The sequence below is a fragment of the Geotrypetes seraphini genome, chromosome 4 (genome assembly GCF_902459505.1).
Source record: "Geotrypetes seraphini chromosome 4, aGeoSer1.1, whole genome shotgun sequence".
Classification (NCBI taxonomy): domain Eukaryota; kingdom Metazoa; phylum Chordata; class Amphibia; order Gymnophiona; family Dermophiidae; genus Geotrypetes; species Geotrypetes seraphini.
The window spans coordinates 268263206-268285584 of NC_047087.1; the positions used below are offsets into that span (position 1 = coordinate 268263206).

At 41.4% G+C, this 22379-nt stretch overlaps 1 protein-coding gene across 20 annotated transcripts in view; it reads right to left on the reverse strand.

The window, feature by feature from the left end:
- Positions 1–22379, reverse strand: part of JAKMIP3 (Janus kinase and microtubule interacting protein 3) — a 308083-nt gene that overhangs the window by 123104 nt on the left and 162600 nt on the right. For 17 of the 20 annotated variants that reach the window (XM_033940792.1, XM_033940782.1, XM_033940781.1 and 14 more), the window contains 2 exons: positions 22116–22235; positions 711–857 (listed from right to left, as the gene is read on the reverse strand). In XM_033940792.1, the coding sequence (XP_033796683.1) occupies positions 711–857; positions 22116–22235 (267 nt within the window). The remainder of the gene's footprint in view (positions 1–710; positions 858–22115; positions 22236–22379) is intronic. The other 3 variants (XM_033940798.1, XM_033940789.1, XM_033940799.1) reach the window with 2 other exon arrangements.

The window sequence follows — 22379 nt, forward strand, 5'->3', positions numbered from 1 at the left end:
AATTGTGCCTACAATCCCAGCCAGATGCCTGAAATGTAGTCCAACATTTTGCAGGCCTACATTTCAGGCATCTGTCCGCCATCTATGGTGATGTGTACCAATGCTTAAGCCCACCCCAGGCCATTTCTGTGTGAAGCCACGCCCATGCCCCGCCTTGTGCATGCTTAAGTGTCACTATGCATCTCTGTAGACGTGCTCCGGAGGCCTACAATGTGGGCATCCTGCCACAGGGAGGGTTTAAAAAAACAAAACAAAATATGAGTCCCAGTTGGATGCCTGATGGTAGTAGGACATCTACCACTGCCTGCCATTGGGACGCACATTTTCAAGAATCAGGCCCTAGGTGTTCATTTTTAGTCCCCAAGAATTGCCAACAAGACAGGTTTTCAGGATATTATTTAATGAAGGTAATAGCATGCATAATTCATGGGCTCCTTTTACTAAGCTGCGTTAGGGCATTAATGCGTGGAATAGCGCGTGCTGAATTGCCGCAATATCCTGCGTGCACTACAAACGCTAGCACACCTTAGTTAAAGGAGCCCCATGTGTATTCATTAAGCCTGACCTTTTAATGGCCCCTGAAATACAGGAAGAAAGACCAAGGGTTTATAAGCTGAGTTTAATTTTTCTTTAGAAATGCTTGCATAGTAATGTTTCAGTTTCTTTTCGAAATCTAAGGAAATTTCCAGATAACTGTGAGGGAATCCTACCATTTCTATGTTCTCTTGAGTTACAAATTTTAACTTGTTTTCTATTCGACGTAAGGCATGAGACAGATCTTCATTTTTTCTACTGAGGCGTTTATTTTTGTCAAGGAGTGGTTTATACTGACTTTCAGCTTCCCTTAGACGCTTCAGCTGCAATAATAGAGAAATCCATTAGATATCGCTATGATAGTACTTTACATTATTACCTTATTAATTGCAGATACAGTGCAATAAATCAAAACAGCTAATTTAAAGGATCATATTGTTTTCCTAAGACAGCAATTTCTAGATTTTGAGAAATGTCATATATTAGCAACTTCTACCATGTTGCTGCTCATTTATTTACACACACACCCCTTTTCACGAAGCCACATTAGGCTTTTTATCGCTGGCCAAGGCGGTATTAGCTCCAATCTTCCCAGGAACTCTATGCGCATCGGAGCTAATACCGCCGCAGGCAGCGATAAAAAAGCCTAACACAGTTTTGTAAAAGGGAGCCTTTATTATTTACCACCTTTTGAAGGAATTCACTCAAGGTTGTATGCAGCAAGAATAAATCAAACATAGGCAATAGACAATTTCAGCAGTAAAATTATTCAAATAACAATATAAGGTATAGCACAGTATGCACAAACAGTTTAAATCTGTTTACTTATATTAGCTTTTCACAAAACTTTGGACTTTGGACTTTATTTTCACATTATGGAGATTTAAGAATTACTTATGAATCTATGAAGTTATTTAAAAATCATTTATTCTAACAAGATGGTGCAATGACTGATTCTATGAAAGTTTATAAAAGGGTTTTTCCCTATGCTGAGTTATTTTACTCTACTTTTGGATTCTAAACGCCATTTTTAAACTGTATTAATAACTATTATTGTTCCTTGTGCTACATTTCCTTTGGAACAATATTCAATTTATTCAATTACCCAGTTGTATTATATATAGCACAGTATGCTACATTACAGTGCCAACGCAACATGCAATAAAACATTTTATTGGACAGCATTGGTTTGAGGCATAGATGAAACATGTAGATAGATAAGATAGAGTAACAGGCATTAGAAATGCTAATGGTGTATTATATATCACTGTGGGCCTCTTCCATCAAACTGCGTTAGCAGTTTTTAATACAGAGAGCTGCGCTGAATGGACCGCACTGCTCCTGATGCTCATAGGAACTCTATGAGCATCGGGAGCAGCGTGGGCTATTCAGTGAGGCTCACCGCAGTACAAACTGCAAGCGCAGTTTGATAGAAGAGGCCCTATATCTCCTCCTGGATTCATAGCGATTTAGAAAAGATTACAAAAAATTACAAAGGGTGATTAAGAACAAAAATACTGAAAATTATAAATAATATTGCTAGACATCATGGTTTGAGTGAAACCCTTTGTTCAAAGAGATAGGTTTTCAGTAATTTAAAAAATATGCAGTAGGTAGGTATAGGTCTAATTACTGTTGGGAGATCATTCCAGATTGTAGCCCCAGGTATTAAAAGGTGCATTCATGATGTCTTTTAAATTTGACAGATTTTAATGATGAGTATAGTAAGACTAATTTATAAATCCAGACCAAACTGGATATATAAATAATCGCTATGGTGCTCATAATAAAAAACAAACAAACAAACATTCAAAAAGTGGCCTAAATCAGTACTTGGACGATCAAAAAGCCAGATCGTACAAGTACCAATAATCAAAGCTGGTTTTATATGTATCTAAAACCAACTTAGGCCTTTACCCTGTCTCTAAACGCCTAGAGTGAAAAGAGGCGTTTTTAGAGGAGGGGAAAGGGTGGGAGGTGGGCGGGAGGTGGGCCGACCTAGACTTAGTCGTACAGCATGTATAACCAAATCCTTTAACAGGTTTCCAGTTGGAACTTATATGCAACGATCGCGGCCGGAGAGATGGCTCATCTCCCCTGCCATGATCTCAATCTCCCCCCCCCCCCCCCCCCCCAGAACTGCCCAATCAGGCCTTAGGCCTGCCAATTGGACGATGGTGGGTCTGCCAGGCGGACGGGCTTGGGATCGTCTGTCTGTCCAACTTAACATAAGTTCAGGGGGGTTAGGGGGGTCGTGGGGTTAGGGGGAGTTTGGAAGGGTGATCAGGGGTTCAGGAGGGCGGTCGTGGGGGGGGTGCACCATGGGCAGGAGGGCCTGGGATCCCTCCTGCCTGTATTTGAGGGGAGTGGGGGATCTCCTTCCAGCAGGAGGGGTTGGGCTCCCTCCTGCCGGTATTGTCTGGGGGGTGGGGGGGTTACAGGGGTGTGCACCTCGGCAGGAGGGTTGGGCTTTCTCCTGCTGGTATTTGAGAGAGTTGGGGGAATTCGGGGGCTTGTGCCTCGGCAGGAGGAATTGGGCTCCCTCCTGCCAGTATTGTCAGGGTTCGGGGGTGGGGGGTGGATCGCGATTGCGGCAGGAGAGATTAGGTATCTCTCCTGCCGCAATCATTCAGCGGGGGGGAGGGGGATTCTGTAACCGGTGTTGTTGACCGACGCCGGTTACAGAATCCAGCTTTTAGGCGAAGGACTGGCCCCCTCCTTTGCCTAAAAGGTCATGTTTAAGGCATTTGGGACTTGGGCAATTTTTGGGTTGATAATGTGTTCTAAGGTTAGACATAGTGGTGGTCTGGGTTATTAAACTGCTGAACACAGAGGTAGGCCATTCTCAAAAAAAAAACTCATTTTGGATTTTTTTTGAGCATGGACATTTTCCCTGCTGCTACTTTCAGCATTTAGGGCCTTAGGCCAAAAGGGGACTTAGATGTTTATTTGTTTTTTATGCCCCTCCATATCTTCTAATTCACTCTGATTACACCTCTTTTGGCCTACTCTCCATTTAGGCAACTGTCCTTAGATACTGATTTAGCCAACTTCCCTCTGATTAATCTACTAGAAAATAATTATCTTTGCTCAATGGCTGACATTTTCAGTAAATATTGTTTTTGCTTTTCATTATTCCAGTATTTTCGGATTTCCCATCATATCATAGAGGAAAATATCATTGACTTTGAGAAAACATCATTGACTTTGAGAAAATTCTTTTTAAATGGATTTCTCTTAAGAATTTTATCTCACGCTTTGTAAAAAGTACTTTTCATATTCTATCACCTCCTTGCTTTCAATATATGACTTCCCCACTTTAAATATCTAGGGAAATATCCTTCATGAATGTGATTGATAAGCTATTCAATCATCAGAAGCACTGATTCCTCCTGCTCAGTTTAAATGTTTTCTTACTATGGCTCTACTAATGTGGTCCCACTTGACACTTTGGGTAATTACTGTGCAACATTGCCCGCAGTAAACTGTTACTTTGATTCTGTGCCATCCTGTTCTATGAATTTTGGAATGGCATTTCCTGGCATCCCCACTGTTCTGGGGCAATATGGAGCTGGAATACAGCTTCCTGAAAGCACCTTACGGCATGAATAAGGAACAAAGTATAGCTGTCACCAAATTAGAGGCTCCTAATGGCCCTTGGGGAAGTCTTTATATATTCTGTGCACAACTCTGGAATAGAACTCTGATTTTAATTATCAATTATCAATAGCCTTTGATGGGAAACTGTAGTTTAGATACTTTCTGGACTGAGACGGGCTTATTGTTTCAGGTCCTCTTTATCTCTGTCGCATGTGAATACATAATTGCACATATTATGTAATGTATATCTGACGGTGACGGGACAAAAGCGCGATGGATAAAGCTGCGCTGACAATAGAGAGCAGACAATTGAGCGCAAAACTCCAGTGCACTGCCATAAAAGTTTATTTTAAAGGGCTCTGACGGGGGATGTGGGGGGACTCCCCGCCTTTACTTAATAGTGTTCACGCTGCTGTTCGCACTGCCGTTGGGGAGATGTGGGGGGTGTAACCCCCCACATTATACAGAAAACTTAACTTTTCCCCTAAAAAATAGGGAAAAAGTTAAGTTTCCTCTATAATGGAGGGTTACAACCCCTCAAAACCACCCCCAACGGCAGCGCAAACACTATTAAGTAAACTGGGAGGGGTTCCCCCTCACACCCCCCCATCGGAGCCCTTTAAAATAAACTTTTATGGTGGCGCGCTTGAGTCTTGCACTCAATTGTCTGCTCTCTAATGTCGGCGTGACTTTGTCCCGCAAGCTTATGACTGAACCATATCTGACTCCCCAATGTCTCTACCGTTGAAATTCTTATATTCCACCCTATTGTTGGCGAGGTTGCAATCTTTCTGGAGATATGATTCATGTGTGGTGGACTTGTCCATGAAATCAAATTTTTGGGAAAGCTGTAGTGAGATATATTTCAATTCTATTCAAATAGAACTTCCCCTAGACCCTGCTCTTATTTTATTGGGTAAACTATCAGATCAGTTGAGCTCTTTTGAACATTTGGATTTTATATGACAACTTTTGTTGATTGCAAATCTCTGCATTGAACAAAAATGGAAAGATCCTATATTACCCCCACAGCGTTTCTGGCTGGATAAAGTTTGGCATATTGCTGGAATAGAAAAATTAATATGGCTTCAAAAACACAAATTATGGAAATACGAATTGTGTTGGGCTCCTCTCTTTCAGACACTGCAATGTCTCTAAATTTCTCTTAAATTTCCCACATTATCTACACTCTCCTTCAACCCACCATTACAAAAAAATATTTTTTTCTTTTCTTTCCTATGGTCTCTGGAGCAGTGGCGTACCTAGGGTATGTGGCACCCGGGGCCCATCATTTTTTGACACCCCCCCCCCCTCATGGAAAAATTTTTTTTTTTTTTTTTTTTTTTGCAATAACCATGAAATGGAATAAATGGTCAGAATAGAAACAGGCAGTGAAAATTTTCTTTTATTGAACCTCATTTATGTAACCATTATTCCAAACATAACATAACATAAATTATGTCGGAATTGTCATGACATCAGAAGTACATATGGAGTAGTTGCAGGTGATGCTTGGGACAGTTCTGATTATGTTAGTTTGGTTTTATGTGTTTTTTGAATAGAAGGGTTTTTATTTCTTTTTTTAAGGTTTTGTAGTTTGTGGTCGAGGTCAATAGGTTGTAGAGTTGGGGGTCAAGTGTTGCAGCTCGAATGGCTAGGAGGTTGTCGAACAGTTTTTTTCTTTTGACGTTTTTGGTTGGAGGGTGTGTGAATGGTGCGTGAGTTCTCCTATGTCTGTTTGAAGTGGATTGAATTATTTAGCTGAAGAAATTAGTTACCCCCCCATTCCACACACATTAATTCTCTTCCATTTTTGTTCCCATTATAAAAAAACACTGATAAGTTCCCAGGAAAAAAATACATTAAAATAAGAAGTGAAAACAAAGGCCCCTACAGATGAGAACATAACATAAGAATAGCCTAACTGGGTCACACCAATGGTCCATCATGCCCAGTAGCCCATTCTCATGGTAGCCAATAGTGCTGCCCGATTCAGAGAAAAATATTTCATTCGATTCGATTCACCCTGTTGAATCGATTTTTCGATTAGATTCACTGTTAATGACACCGCTTTTTAAGTTTAAACAAAGTATAACAATAAATTTCACAACAACAATAAATTTCACAAAGTACTTAAAAAAAAAAAAATCAAATTTTTCCATTAAAGCAGTTCTGGAGACATTTGCTTGAACAGTCTTTTTTCCCAGTCCATAAGCAAGCAATATGAAAAAGATTTCCTTAATTATCTACTCAAACATTTTTGCTATTTACTTTCATTGTACCTAGACTATTATTCAGTAGAAAAAATTTAGTTTGTTCAATCAAGCAGAACATTCACTCATAGAAGTCCAATGTCCACACAGGATTTGATTGAACAAACCATATTTTTTCTACTGAATAATAGTTTAGGTATACTGAATAGCAAAAATGTTAAAGCCACACAGAAAAGCAGTAAAAGTCAATAGGTTCTCCAAGTGGGAACAACCTGATGTCTCAGCACTTGAGGAAAAGACCACGTAATAATGTTTATAAGATAAATCATATAAATGATTATACTGAAGCAGGGTGTCCTCAGCGTGAGAGGTAAGCGAGAGGAGAGAATTCTCCAGTGCTTTACACAATAAGGCTCCTCTGCCTGCAGTGCACACCATCATAGGACACCTCAGGTGTGCTCAAATTAATCAATGTGATAAATTAAACAGTGATAAACAATTGGTCAATCACAAGAGTGCAAGATCAAACAGGTTGTTCCCACTCAGAGAACCTATTGACTTTACTGCTTTTCTGTGTGAGTAGATAATTAAGCAAATTTCTGATAGCCTACAGAACTGATTCTCACCTTCCATCCCCAGCCCCCAAGACTTACCAGACCCCCCCTGCCGATGCATTTACTTACTGCCTGAACTGGATATTAAATCGTGGGGAAGAGAGGAGAAATGCGGGGAAAGAGCCAGCCAAAACTAGTATTTGTTGCTGCTGAGTGCACCAATCCAGGGCAAGCAGACGCTTCCCCCATGTCTTAATAACAGACAATGGACTTTTCCTCCAGGAATTTGTCCAAACCTTTCTTAAAACCAGCTACGCTATCTACTTTTAACATAACTTCTGGCCACTTCATTTTTAAGCTTAGATCTTTCCTTCCAAACAGAGACCTTGCTAGATGTCAAATACAGCACAAGGTAACTTCACATGGACTTAACTGTGCAGGAAATGAATCTCCTCATACACCCACCATATAGTGCAAAAATGTGCAAAGGTCTGTTTTTTTCTTTCGATCACTACATAGCCTAATGCCACACAAGCAGCGCTGTTACAAACATATTCTGAAGGTCAATGCTAAGGTTGACAAAGTTTCCTTCCTTGGACCAGAAGGAGATACTGACAAACCACTGGAAGAGATTCTAAAACAACTACCCAGAAATAACACCCAAAGACCCACTCAGTGTGTGAACCAGTTGAGTGGAGTGGACTAACTGGGGGTGGAAATGGGCCCAGAGTTTGCTCAGCAGAATTTCCCAGACTACCTCTTCCTCTCAACACACTGACATGCTACCACCACCACCAACACTAGGAACACCTCACCGAGTATGCTAGCAATGCTTATAAACTTTATAAAACACATTATTATATTTTCTTATAAAGCATATATTTTAACTGAACTCAGCCTTGCCATTCACAAAAATAGAAAAGTTCCCATTTCAAGCTGTCTCATGTACACTTTTCAAATCTAACATATTGTAATCACAAAACAGAAAATAAAATTATTTTTTCTACCTTTTGTTCTCTGATCAATATTCAAATCTTGTTGGTCCCAGGCTCTTGTTGTCTTGCTTGCCAGGGTCTCCTTTCTCCGTGCTAACCATCCGTCTGCCATCTCTGTTCTCCCCTTCCGTTTCCCTTCCCTCTCCCGGAGATCTGGCATCTTTCCTTTTTTTTGTCTCCATCCACAGATTCACCTTTTCTCAACTCCCCACCACCCCAGGATCCACCATCTCTCCCTTTCTGTTCCCAACTATCCTCCTATCCAGTATCTCTATCCCCCCTCCACACCATCCCCTGTTTCCAAGTTCTCTCCCTTTCTGTTCCTTCCCTCCCTAAATCCCATTATGCACCATCTCTCTCCCACTCCTCTGTTTTTAGACCCATTATTTCTAACCCCCAAAGTCTGGCATATGCACGTATCTTTGAACCCCCCCTTCCCTCTCTCCCTCTGTGTACTTTTACACCAGGACCCCCCTCCCCCGAAGGTCTGTCCCCCCTCAGAAGGGCTACACCCCACCCCTGAAGACCTGCACCCCCCGAAGGACTTTACCTCCCACCCGAAGGTCTGTCCCCCTCTGAAGGCCTAAACCCCACCCCTGAAGGCCTGCACCCTCCCCGAAGGATTGTACCCCCCACCCGAAGGTCTGTCCCCCCCTGAAGGCCTGCACCCATCCCGAAGGCCTGCACCCACCCCGAATGCCTGCACCCACCCCGAAGGCCTGCACCCACCCCGAAGGCCTGCACCCCCGAAGGCCTGTCCCCCCCCTTGAAGGCCTGACCCCCCCTTGAAGGCCTGACCCCCCCTTGAAGGCCTGACCCCCCCTTGAAGGCCTGCCTGCTTGTCCCCCCTTGAAGGCCTGTCCCCCCCTTGAAGGTTGGCACCCCCCCAAAGGCCTGCACCCCCTTGAAGGCCTGTCCCACCCCCTTGTAGGCCTGTCCCCCCCTTGAAGGCCTGCCTGCTTGTCCCCCCCTGAAGGCCTGTCCCCCCCCTTGAAGGCCTGCACCCCCCTTAAAGGTTGGCACCCCCCCAAAGGCCTGCACCCCCTTGAAGGCCTGTCCCACCCCCTTGTAGGCCTGTCCCCCCCTTGAAGGCCTGCCTGCCTGTCCCCCCCTTGAAGGCCTGCACCCCCTTGAAGGTCTGCACCCCCCCCCCGAAGGCCTGCACCCCCCCGAAGGCCTGTCCCCCCACTTGAAGGCCTGCCTGCCTGTCCCCCCCTTGAAGGCCTGCACCCCCTTGAAGGTCGGCACCCCCCCTGAAGGCATGCACCCCCCCTGAAGGCCTGTCCCCCCTTGAAGGCCTGTCCCCCCCCCTTGTAGGCCTGCACCCCCTTGTAGGCCTGTCCCCCCCCCCTTGTAGGCCTGTCCCCCCCTTGAAGGCCTGCCTGCCTGTCCCCCCCTTGAAGGCCTGCACCCCCTTGAAGGTCTGCACCCCCCCGAAGACCTGCACCCCCCCTTGAAGGCCTGCCTGCCTGCCTGTCAACCCCCTCCCCCTTGAAAGTCTGCCTGCCCGCCCGCCCGCCCCACCCTGAAGGCCTGATGCCCCGACCCACCCCGAAGGACCATTCGCCCCCCTGGCCTCCCCGCACTACCTATGAAGCAGCCGCAGCAGGATCGCGACGTCAGCTATCTTTGCGCTGCTTAGGAGCTGCTTCCTGCGCCGGGCTACCTTAAGCTACTGCCCCCCCACGCCCGAAGGACCGCTCGCCCCACTGACCTTCCAGCACACCTATGAAGCAGCCCGCAGCAGGATCGCGACGTCAGCAATCCCTCAGCTGCTTGGGCGCTGCTTCCTGCGCCGCGGTCCCGCCCCCTCCACTGACGTCAGAGGAGGGACGGGACCGCGGCGCAGGAAGCAGCGCCCAAGCAGCTGAGGGATTGCTGACGTCGCGATCCTGCTGCGGGCTGCTTCATAGGTGTGCTGGAAGGTCAGTGGGGCGAGCGGTCCTTCGGGCGTGGGGGGGGACTGAGCGGCAAGGCCGGGAACACCCCCTCAGGGCTGGTACCCGGGGCGGCCCGCCCCCCCCCGCCCCCCCCTAGGTACGCCACTGCTCTGGAGAACTGTTGCTGTTCTAATATTTACCTGTGACCTTTTTATGGTCCATTTCTTGGTTTCTGAGCTTGTTGCTCAATTATGGTTATTGACTTGATACTCTTATACTTACCGTTTTGCCCATTTGATATGGTCTGTATATTTCTTGCAACCATAATTGTAGTTGATATTCAAGCTGTGTATTTGAAATATGTATTGCAATTGACAACTCAGTATGTATTCTGTATCTTTATACTACAATCAAAATTATTTGAAATTTAAAAAAAGAAAGTTGTACACAAGGTCAGAAAGGTGTGTGAATATAATCTAAACTAGGGTAGGAATGGATAAAAATGCTTTACTATATCAAAGAGTGGTTCAGCTTCTCCAATGATCGAAGTCTGTTGGAGACAATGTTCTAATCTTGAAATTCAGATAGTCTGAAAGGAAATAAGGCTAGTAGCCAGATACAGAAATGTATGCTAGCAAGCAATCTCCAGTTTTAATACAATATGCATGTATCATACTGTATGCAGCTAAATTGCTGCTTTAATCTGCTCCATAAATCTGATCTGCATTGATCTTTGCATGTGTCCCATATTGTACTACTCCAGTTCTTTAAAATTTATACCTCGTTTTGACATGTGAATGTTATTAAATTTCAAGCACTAAAGATCCTCACTTTATGCATACGCAGTTTGCATTAGAAAATGTCTTATTTTTCCCTGTGGGATATTTTAACTGCATCTAGCTTTAAACCTGTGTGTACTGTGTGTATTTAAACAGTCTTCACACTGTAATAGCAATAAATTAACAATAATTATATTCAATTCTACAAAAAAGGATACAGTTTCTTATATACGTTTGAATACTAATTAAATGTCTTCACAACACACTGGGTGGCCCTTAACGATGGTCGCTAAGCCTGTTCCAGCCGGTTTAGTGTGCTTGTCTGGCAATTAAGTTCATGAACTCATCCTAGAAAAAGTGCTACATACCTCATTACTGAATATCACTATGGTCACTTTCAAAGTACTCTTTTTGGGAAGCTATGCACCGACGTCAACGCCTAGTCCACCCTTCAAAGCAATTTTGCAACTCTTTTTCTGGAATGGCCATCAGAGCTGTCGTCATATTACCCTTGATGTCCTGAATGCAGTGGCGTACCTAGGGTATGTGGCACCCGGGGCCCATCATTTTTTGACACCCCCCCCATCTATATGAAAAATATGATTTTTAGTACCAATCTACATATCGCACCACAAGAGTGTACCTAGGAAAAGGCTGCATCTTAAACATTGCAGTGAGCACTAGAACACCAACACATACATTGTAAAACTAAACAAGCCAGATCCCGCACAGTCAATTGGTCCTGTAGTCAATGCCAACTGAAAACTATGTCTTTTTCAGAACACACAGAACAGAGATACACCCTCGCCCAAAATGGAATAATCACAAACTAAAAATAGAAATATGTAGACAAAAGTTAAACTGATCCGCCAAGAAACCAGACCCTGGATACAATGCAACACCACAAAAAACAGTAACACATGTCCTCTAATACAGTGCAAAATATAAAGACAGTAGATGTAAATTTGAAAAAACTGATACATAACAATCACCACTTTATAAATTAACAAATAAAAATAAAACAAATAATGAGAAATAAAAAAATACCATTTTATTGGACTAATCCCCGTAAGCTCGGTCCCCATCCCCGCAAACCACCTGATTCCATCCACACAAGCCTTGAATTGTTTATATTAAAGTATAAAAAGAAACAATATTCTGTACAATTGTCAATTTATAAATCAGCGTCTTCTCCCCACTCTCTTCCCCATTTCCCTTCAGCATCCTCAGCCCACTCTCTCTCCACTTTCCTTCAGCGCACGCACATAAAAACAAGCAAGTAATTTTATATCATTTTCATTCTATTCATTCATAGAAATTAAAGTCTAGATAATGCCAGTCACATAACAAAACATGATTTTACAAAAATAATTCCCTGCAGTCAAGCCTGCAAGGATTACTAGATGTCTTTCAGCAGTTCCCCTCCCTCCCTCCCCCTTACCTTTGTGGCCAAGTCAAAATGATCTACCAACAATAAAATTTTAAAAACACAAAGCACGCTGTACGCAGAGAAAATGTTAATTATCATTTATATTCCGCGGGTTTTCAAAGAGGTCAAGGCAGATGACTTTATGCAATGTCACCTCAGTAACAACTATACAAAAATAGACAAATATTCCCCCTCCCTTTTTACTAAACTGCGATAGCGGTTTTTAGCGTAGGGAGCTGCGCTGAATGCCCCACGCTGCTCTCGACGCTCATAGGCTCCCTGCGCTAAAAAACTCTATTGCGGTTTAGTAAAAGGGGGCCATAGTGCAAAATATAGAGAGCAGATATAAATTTTCAAAACGGACACATTTTGATCATTAAGTTGAAAATAAAATCATTTTTCCTACTTTTTTTTTTTTTTTTTTTTTTTTTCATTGTCATCTTTTTTTTTTTTTTTCATCTTTATTCCTTTTTATTTCTTTCAACAAGTGTACAATATTATTACAAGTAATTCACATCACTCACTTGACATTCTTAAGCAATATTATTACACATGTTTTAATTCCCTCCACCCACCTCCCATCCCCTCCCCTATCAACAAAATATTTTATCCAAACATATACATATTTAGACTCTCCCTCCCCCCCATTTTTACAAATTATCCCCTAAGGAAAAAGAATAACCCTTAATCATTACAATATTCAATTAATGGCCTCCACACCTCCTTAAACCTTTTAAAATATCCCCTCTGTACGGCAAGAAATCTTTCCATCTTATATAAATGACAAACTGAGTTCCACCAAAAACTACAATTCAATCTAGAACAGTCTTTCCAATTAGTCGTTATTTGTTGAATTCCCACTCCAGTAAGAATCATCAATAATTTGTTGTTTGCTGCAGATATTTGACTTTTGGCCCTCATACACATTCCAAAAATCACTGTGTCGTAGGATAATGCTACATGATTTTCCATCAATATATTAACTTGATCCCATATTGATATCCAAAATGCCTGAATACATGGACAATAAAATAAAAGATGGTCTAAAGTTCCAATTTCAATTTTACAATGCCAGCATCTATTAGACTTAGAGCAATCTAATTTTTGTAATCTAGTAGGGGTCCAGAATGCTCTATGCAACAAAAAGAACCATGTTTGCCTAATAGATGCCGACATCGTACCTTTAATTCTCCAAGACCAAATACGTGGCCATTGAGATGCATTAATTTGATGCTTAATCTCAATGCTCCAAATATCTCTTAATCCATTTTTTGGTTTCTTATTCAAATAATTAGATATCATTTTATACCACTTTGCGGCCTGGTGTCCCAGAAAATCTGCCTGGAAACATAAGAATTCTAAGCTGTAATGATCATTTAAAGATTTCCATTCAGGGAACCCCACCTGAATAGCCTGCTTCAATTGCAACCACTTATAACTTTGTTTTTTATTCAGACCATATTTATGTTGCAATTGTGAAAAATCAAGCAGCTTACCATTATCAATTACTTCCGTTAAGGATCTTATACCTGCTTTAATCCAATCCTTCCAGACAATCTTAAACCCGCCTATTTGTATCTTGGAGTTTACCCAAATAGTCTGCTGTTTCGATTTTAAAATAGAATCACTAGTTAATTTATCTACAAATCTTAATGTTTTCCAAGTATCCATTAATACTCTATTGTCTTTACGTATTCTAGGCACTTTTATACCAAGCAGAAGATCAAGCCTAAGTGGAAAAATAAGTGATCTCTCCACCCTTAACCACTCTGGTAATTGTTCCAAAAGCTCTGGGAGGACCCAATACATACCTTGGCGCATGATATAGGCCTGATGATACCTATAAAAATTGGGAAAATTTACCCCACCCTCCTCAATTGGTCTTTGCAAAGACACTAGAGCCACTCTTGCAATTTTACCCAGCCAAATAAATTTAACCAGAATACTATTTAATTTTTTATAAAAAGACCCCTGAAAAAACACTGGTATCATTCCCAATTGATAGCAAACTACAGGCAAAATCATCATTTTAACAGTTTGAACTCTTCCCCACCATGACAAATGTAAAGGATTCCATTGCTCACATAACTCTGTTACTTTTTGTAATAAAAATTTTTCGTTTATTCTCATTGTCTCTTCAAGTGTTTTATTCAACCAAATACCTAAGTATTTTATACCATCCTCTTTCCAAATAAAAGGGAAAGAATCAAGTATACCTTTTGTACAATGCACATTTAAAGGTAAAATTTCTGATTTATTCCAATTTATTTTGTATCCTGAGAATTTTCCAAATGTATCTATTATCTCCAGTAGACATGGAATTGTTGTTTCCGGATTCCTCAAATGAAGCAATATATCATCTGCATAAGCGGATACTTTATATTCCACTCCAGCACATGGAATACCCTCTATGTCCTTTGCCTGTTGAATAGCTAACAACAAGGGTTCAAGAACTATATCAAAGAGCAAAGGAGATAATGGACAACCCTGTCTAACTCCCCTCTGCAATTTAAAAGCATCTGAAAAATTATTATTTATGTATAAACGAGCAGTTGGGGAGCTATACAGTGCTTGAATCATTTGTATAAATCCGGATCCAATACCAAACCATTCCATAGCTTGATACATGAAATTCCATTCTACACGATCAAAAGCCTTCTCAGCATCTAGTGATACTGAAAAAGCCGGATCATTAATTTGTCTTGTTAAATAATACATCTGAAATGCCAGTCTAGTATTATTTGAAGAGTGTCTTTGAGCAACAAATCCAGTTTGATTTATTCCTATTATATGCGGAAGAGCTTTAGCCAATCTTAATGCTAAAATCTTAGCTAATATTTTACCATCTACATTTATTAAAGATATAGGCCTGTAATTTGACACCAATGTTGGATCTTTATTTGGCTTTGGCAAAACAATAGTTAAAGATTCTGCCATAGTGCCTGATATACAACCTTTATTCAGTTGGTCCTGATATAGTTTTAATAAATATGGTAAAAGGGAAATTTGAAATTCTTTATAAAACTCCACTGTAAATCCATCTCCACCTGGAGCGGTCCCAACTCTAAGGGATTTCAATGCCATTTGTAACTCTTTTAATGATATAGGTTTATCTAAACTTCCTTTTATATGATCAGGAACCTTAGGTCCTTTAACTAAACTCAAAAAATCCAACCCATCTTTCTCTTTATCTAAATAAGACTCAGAAGAATACAGTGACTTATAATATTTTAAAAATTGTTTTAATATATTTCCAATTTGAGAATGAGAATGTCCTAATTCATCCTTAATTATGCTTATTTTCTCCTTTCTTTTCTTTGCTTTTAAATAATTTGCCAATAATCTTCCAGCCTTATTTGCACTACCATAATACATCGTTTGCTGAGCAAAAATATCTTTCCTTACTAATCCAGAGGAAATTTCATTATATTCACATTTTTTTTTTAACAATAATTGAAATGTCTCTTGTTCCCATTTATTAACCAATTTTAATTCCAAATTTTTAATTTCTTTTTCCAAATTTGCAAATTGCTTTCTTATCTGTTTCTTTTTATACGCAGAATATGATATAATTTGTCCTCTCATAGTTGCTTTGAAAGCATTCCATAATATTCCAATCGACATTTCCTCTAGGTCATTAAGTCTGAAATATTCATTCATTTTTATCTGAAATTCAGTGCAAAATTTAGAATCAGCAAGCAAAGTATTATCAAACCTCCATACAGGTTTGGAATTATCTTGATCTAATAAGTTAACTTCTATCCACACACCACCATGATCAGATATTACTATTGGTTCTATGTCAGCTTTTACAACTTGCTGTACAATCTGATCTGAAACAAATATATAATCAATTCTTGAAAACGATTGATGAACATGTGAACAAAATGTAAATTCCCGATCATTAAAATGAAGAATACGCCATATATCTTTCAAATTACATGCTTGTATCAAATTTTCTAATCCCATTGATTTCATAATTCTACTAGGCTTTTTATCCATTATTGGATCTATAACAGCATTGAAATCCCCAGCCACCACTAAATTAGTAGTAGCCAGTGGTAAAACTAATTGTTGTAGAGATTTAAAGAATTCACTTTGATTCGAATTAGGTGCATATATATTTAGTAACGCCATTGTATTACTGCCCATGCTCATGTCAACAAGTACCCACCTTCCTTGAGGATCTGCCTTTACCATATTAAATGTTGCTGAACATTTTTTATTAATCAATATTGCTACTCCTGCCTTCTTTTTTACCGCTGGTGCAAATAAACATTGTTTTATCCACTTATCTGTCAGCTTCATAGACTCTGTTCCAGACAAATGTGTCTCTTGCAAGAAACATATATCTATATTTTGTTGTTTAATATATTCCAATACCTTTTTCCTTTTTATAGGGTGATTAAGGCCATTTACATTCAAAGAAAAAATTTTAAAACCCATTTTACAAATAAAATATAAAATACATATATAATCCACTCAAACATAAAATATACATTTTTTCTTTTTCCTTAAACCAATATATGAGTCTCCCTCCCTCCCCTCTTTCCCCATCCCCCCTATTCCCATCCCCCACCCTCCCCTCCCCTAACACAAATGCAAACTTCGAAACGCACATATTACTGAGCAAAAATAAACTCCCCACAGGCAATAACATACTCATTTTTCTTTCTCTAATCTTTCAAACAACCAACACTAAATTATCCTGCAGTCAATCCATTCTTCAATACCCTAAATACTTATATTTACTATAATTCTTTATTATATACTTCCCCTCTCATTCAAATTTCCAAACATTCTTCCATCCTATACCTCTAATATATTTATAAAAGTATATACCCAATATTTCGGAAACCATTTCTTACAATATATACCCCCCCCCAAGATTAATATTATTATTTTATTTTATTTTTTTTTTTTTTAACCTAAGTTTCTCACAACTTCAATGGAACATACATCACTCCATCCTATAATATTCATTTTTTTTTTTTTTTTTTTTAACCTTACATCAAAAGAAGGATCAAACATTTCAACCAAGCAGACCTCATATTTTTTAAAACTCTCATTAATTTTCATTGCATCTTCAATCTATTACAGTCTATTCTCCATTCTGCACAACTGTAACACTTGTACATCTTCATCCTGCTGTTTCAGTCTCTTATTCCATCTTCTTGCAGATTGCTATTTCATCTTTCTCCAATAAAGTATTTTTGCAACATCATCCTTATATCTCAGTCAATTTCAGATGCAAATTGTAAATCTAAATAATGCTCAAGTCATTTCCATCAGTCCATCTTCACATCTTCTTCTCTTTACATCAATAGTCTTTTGTATTTTTCATCTTATTATATTCTAAGTTCCCACATTTCTCCAATGCAGCATTTATGTGTCCTCATATTATCTCAGTCACGCTCAAATGCAAATTATAAATTCACATTAAGAAACCATCCAAATCTTATAATTGTTCCTCATATTTTCTTCACTTCCTATATGCTCCATCCCTCTTCTTACCTTGTCAAAATCTTCTTTTCTTCTTTTCTTATTGTCTCTTTAAAATTTTTCATTTCTTTTCTTTAAATCTTGTTTGAAATGTTGATCCCCCTTAAACCTAACTGCAACAATTTTCTAGAAAATATTTTCTCTTTTTCTATTTTTTTTCCACTTTTTCCTTCTTTATAAAATATCTTTCAATTTTCACTCAAAAATATAAACCAAAAATAATCTAAGTATATTATTTATTACATTTTCTAAATAATTTCATGAAACCATAGGCAAATTATATTGATCTAGAAATTCCTGTAATTTGCCTGCTTCTTCAAAATTATAAGTTTTATTCTCATAAGTTACCCTCATAATAGCAGGGTATATCAATCCATATCTTGCTCCCATTGCTCTCAGTTTAGGTCTTAAATCCAAAAGCTGTTTTCTTCTGTAGGCTGTAGCTTTTGCAAAGTCAGGTACTATAAAGATCTTAGAATCCTGGCATTTAAGATCCTTGTTTGTTTTAGCCAGCTTTATAATCTCTACCACCTGCTGATGTCTTAGCAGCTTAAAGATTATTGGACGGGGACCCTTCTGACTATTTGATCTTTTCATCGGTATCCGATGTGCTCTTTCTATCTCCAAAGGAAAATAACTTTTAAATGGCAAGATCTTTGGGATAAAATTAGTCACAAATTGAATAGGATCATTCTGCTCAATCCCCTCAGGTATCCCAATCAGACGCAAATTATTCCTTCTTTCACGATTTGATAAGTCTTCAAAATCCTTTTTCAACGCCTCTATTTCTCTGTGATCTTTTTTACACACCAGCATCTCTGCCTCAGATTTCTCAGCATGCTTTTCTAACTGCTCAATTTTGAAGTCAACTGCCTGCATTCTATTTGTCAGACTCTCTATTTCCTTCTTCACATCTTTTATATTTTTAGCGTTATCACTTACTATTTCTTTAATTTTCTGAAGTTCATTCATCAAATCACTGTTATCAATTTCTTCCTGAGGCAAAGGGACCGCTGTCGGGGATACCGAATCAATTTTTGTTCTTTTTTTACTTCCTGCTCCTGAATTCACCGGATTACTTTTACTAGTTTTACCTGAAGCCATTTCTTACTTCAATTCTCTCTTTTCCTTCACTTTTCTTTAATTTTAACTGCCAAAATCTTAATAAAATTTGCCTGTCACAACAGAGCTAATCCTCTACCCAGCCATCTTCGTGCGCTGCAAAGTTCTAGAATCATCCTTTTTTTTTTTTTTTTTCCTACTTTTTTGTCTGGTGATTTCATGAGTCTCTGGTCCTTCTTCTGGTCCTTCTTCTTTCTCTCTCCCCCTGGCTCCCCTCTTTATTTCTGCCTTTCTTTCTCTCTCCTCCTGGCCCCCCTCTTTATTTCTGCCTTTCTTACTCTCCCCTTGGTCCCCCTCTTTCTTTCTGCCTTTCTTTCTCTCCCCCTTGACCCCCTCTTTATTTCTGCCTTTCTTTCTCTCCCCTTGGTCCCCCTCTTTCTTTCTGCCTTTCTTTCTCTCTCCCCCTGACCCCTCTTTATTTCTGCCTTTCTTTCTCTCTCCCCCTGGCCCCCCCTCTTTATTTTTTCCTTTCTTTCTCTCTCCCCCTAGCATGCACAAAGCCATCGTGCCGATTTCTCCACTTCCACGATTCTTTCCCTACCCTCACCCCCAAGCCAGCAGCCGATTTCTCCCTGCTCCTTCCCCGATGTCCTGAACTTCATCAGGCAGCAGCAGCATTCACAATTCACTGCTGTTGCCCGCTTCAGGCCTTCCTCTCTGTCGGGTCCTGTCTTCATGAAAACTGGAAGTAGGCAGGACCCGGCAGAGAACAAGGCCTGAAGCCGGCAACAGCAGCGAATTGTAAACGCTGCTGCTGCCCGAAGAAGGTAATGGAGCACCGAGGCAGTCCGCTTCTCCCCCCTCCCAGCCGAACCCCCGCTGACCCTCCTATCTCCCCCCCCCCGTGAACCTTTCCGACCTTCCCAGCGAGAGCAGCAAACCTCCTTCGCGGCTTTCTCCTCCCTCTGCCGCGTTACTGATGACGTCATCAGTGATGCGGCAGAGGGAGGATAAAGCCGACGCTACTGGAGGGAGGTTTGCTGCTTTCGCTGGGAGGGTCGGAAAGGTTCACTTGGGGGAGGAGAGATAGGATGGTCAGCGGGGTTTCGGCTGGGAGGGGGGAGAAGCGGTCTGCCTTGGTGCTCCAAGGCCTGGCGCCATTACCTTTTTCGATAATGGCGCCGATGCTGCTTTCGCTGGGAGGGTAGGAGCGCGATAGGGACCGGGCCAGCTGTGCACCCCCCCCCCCTAAGGCGGCACCCGGGATGGACCTCCCCCTCGCCCCCCTTGGTACGCTACTGCCCTGGGGAAACAGCCTGCAACAAGATCGCGCGATGCCAGAGATTTTTGCCTGCTTCGGCTGTTTCCTCCGCCGCGGTCCCGCCCCTCCTCTGACATCAGAGGAGGGGCAGGACCGTGGCGGAGGAAACAGTCGAAGCAGGCAAAGATCTCTGGCATCGCGATCTTGCTGCAGGCTGTTTCCAGACGCGACACCCGGCGCAGGGGGGGAACTGGACCGGACCGGGAGCACCCCCTCAGGGCTTGGTACCCGGGGCGGACCGCCTCCCCCCGCCCCCCCCTTGGTACGCCACTGCCTGAATGTTATCAAAATGTCTTCCTTTCAATATTTCCTTTATCTTCGGGTAAAGAAAGAAGTCATTGGGGGCCAGGTCAGGTAAGTAGGGAGGGTGTTCCAATACAGTTACAGTGGAACCTTGGTTTACGAGCATAATTCATTCCAGAAGCATGCTCGTAAACCAAATTGCTCGTATATCAAAGCGAGTTTCCTCATAGGAAGTAAGGGAAACTCGCTTTGATTCGTTCTACCTCCTCCCCCCCAGGCTACCGGCACTGCTCCATCACCCCCCCTCCCCCCGCTCGAACCGGCATTGCACCCCCTCCCACAAACGCCCCCCCTCCCCCCCGAGAACCGCATCGCACCGCCTGCCCGCCCTCCTACACAAACTTCTTACCCCATCTGTGCTTGCCGGTGCGAGTTACAGAAAGATCCCGCCTCTTGCCTGGGTTGGGCCTTGAGCATCTGTGCATATTCAAGGCCTTCTGGCTCTCATTATCTCCGAGATCTCATTCTCTCTCTCGATCTCGGAGAGAACGAGAGCCAGAAGGCCTTGAGCATGCACAGATGCTCAAGGCTCAGCTCAGGCAAGAGGCGGGATCTCTGTCACTCACACCGGCAAGCACAGATGGGATAAGGAGCTTGTGTGGGAGGGCGAGTGGACGGATGCCGCTTCCAGCATGGGGGTGCAATGCGGTTCTCATGGGGGGGGCCTTCACGAGGGGGGAGGGTGTGATGCCGGTTTGGGGGGGTGCGATGCCGGTTGAGCAGGGGAAGATGCTCGTTTATTGGGACATGCTCGGTTTGCGAGTTAAGGTTTGTGGGACTGTTTTGCTCGTCTTGCAAAACATTCGCAAACCGAGTTACTTGCAAACCGAGGTTCCACTGTATTTGTTTACTGGCTAAAAACTCCCTCACAGACAGTGCCATGTGAGCTGGTTCATTGTTGAGATGCAAGAGCCATGAGTTGTTGGTGAAAAGTTCAGGTCATTTTCATCTAACTTTTTCACGCAGCTTTTTCAGCACTTTCAAATAGTAAACTTGGTTAATTGCTTGTCCAGTTGGTACAAATTCATAATGAACAATCCCTCTAATATCAAAAGAAAAGTTAGCAACATCGTTTTGACTCTTGATTTGGACTTACGGAACATTTTGGATTGTGGAGAATTGGCTGACTTCCATTGTGCACTTTGATGCTTTGTTTCTGGGTTGTATTAGTATACCCATGTTTCATCCACCAGTGATAACATGGCCCAAAACATTGTCTTGCCTCTCTAAAAGGTCTTTGCAAACTTTGATTCTCCTTTGCTTTTGTTCGTCGGTGAGCTCCTTCGGGGCCATTTTTGCACACACCTTTCTCATGCAAAGATTTTCAGTTAAATTTTTCCTAATCGTTTCTCTGTTGATGTTTACTTCATTTGCTATGCTTCTCACAGTCAGCCGATGATTTTGACGCACAATTCGACGAATTTATGCAATGTTTTCATCAGTTCTGCTCATTACTGGCCTCCCTGACCTCTCTTCATCAGTGACACTTTCTCCTCAGAAAAATGCTTAATCCATTTGTACACTGCTGTTTTCTTCATGGCATTATCCCCATAAACTTGGACTAACACGTCCCTCATTTCACTTCCACTTTTACCAAGTTTAACAATTAGAGTAATGTTTGTCATTACTCTAATTCAAGCTCCAACATTCTTGTGACAGCACACAAAAACATGCAATAACAATAATGAACGCCACTCAGCAAGACATTGGCAGGGTTGGGATGCTGAGGCACTGTTCATGTCCACAACATGCTCATGTTCTACCCATATGCTAAGTGTCACAGTCATATAATAATTGCAATTGTACACATGCGCTAACAGCTACCACTTACTAATTCATGTGGTAAACATTTACCAAACTTCAGCACACAGGCCCCACAATGCTTTCCTTTTAAATTAGTTGTAAAGCACAAAGTTAAAAGAATGCTGTGTAATTCTACTTACCAGCTCATTTCGCTCTTCTGACAGTAATGCATTGCGGTCTTCTAGTTTCCTGATGATTGCACTTAGTTCTGCAATTTTAAGTTGAAAACGACGTGCATCTTTTTCATCCAACTGCTGTTCCTGAAACAAAGATCAACTGCAAATAACTGCACATCACACCTTGAAGTAACTCACTCATACTTGAATAGACTGATTCATCAAATGCAATTTGTGTGCATTATCTTGGTTAACCAAGGAAAAGTTTAAAATCAAAATTGAAAGAAC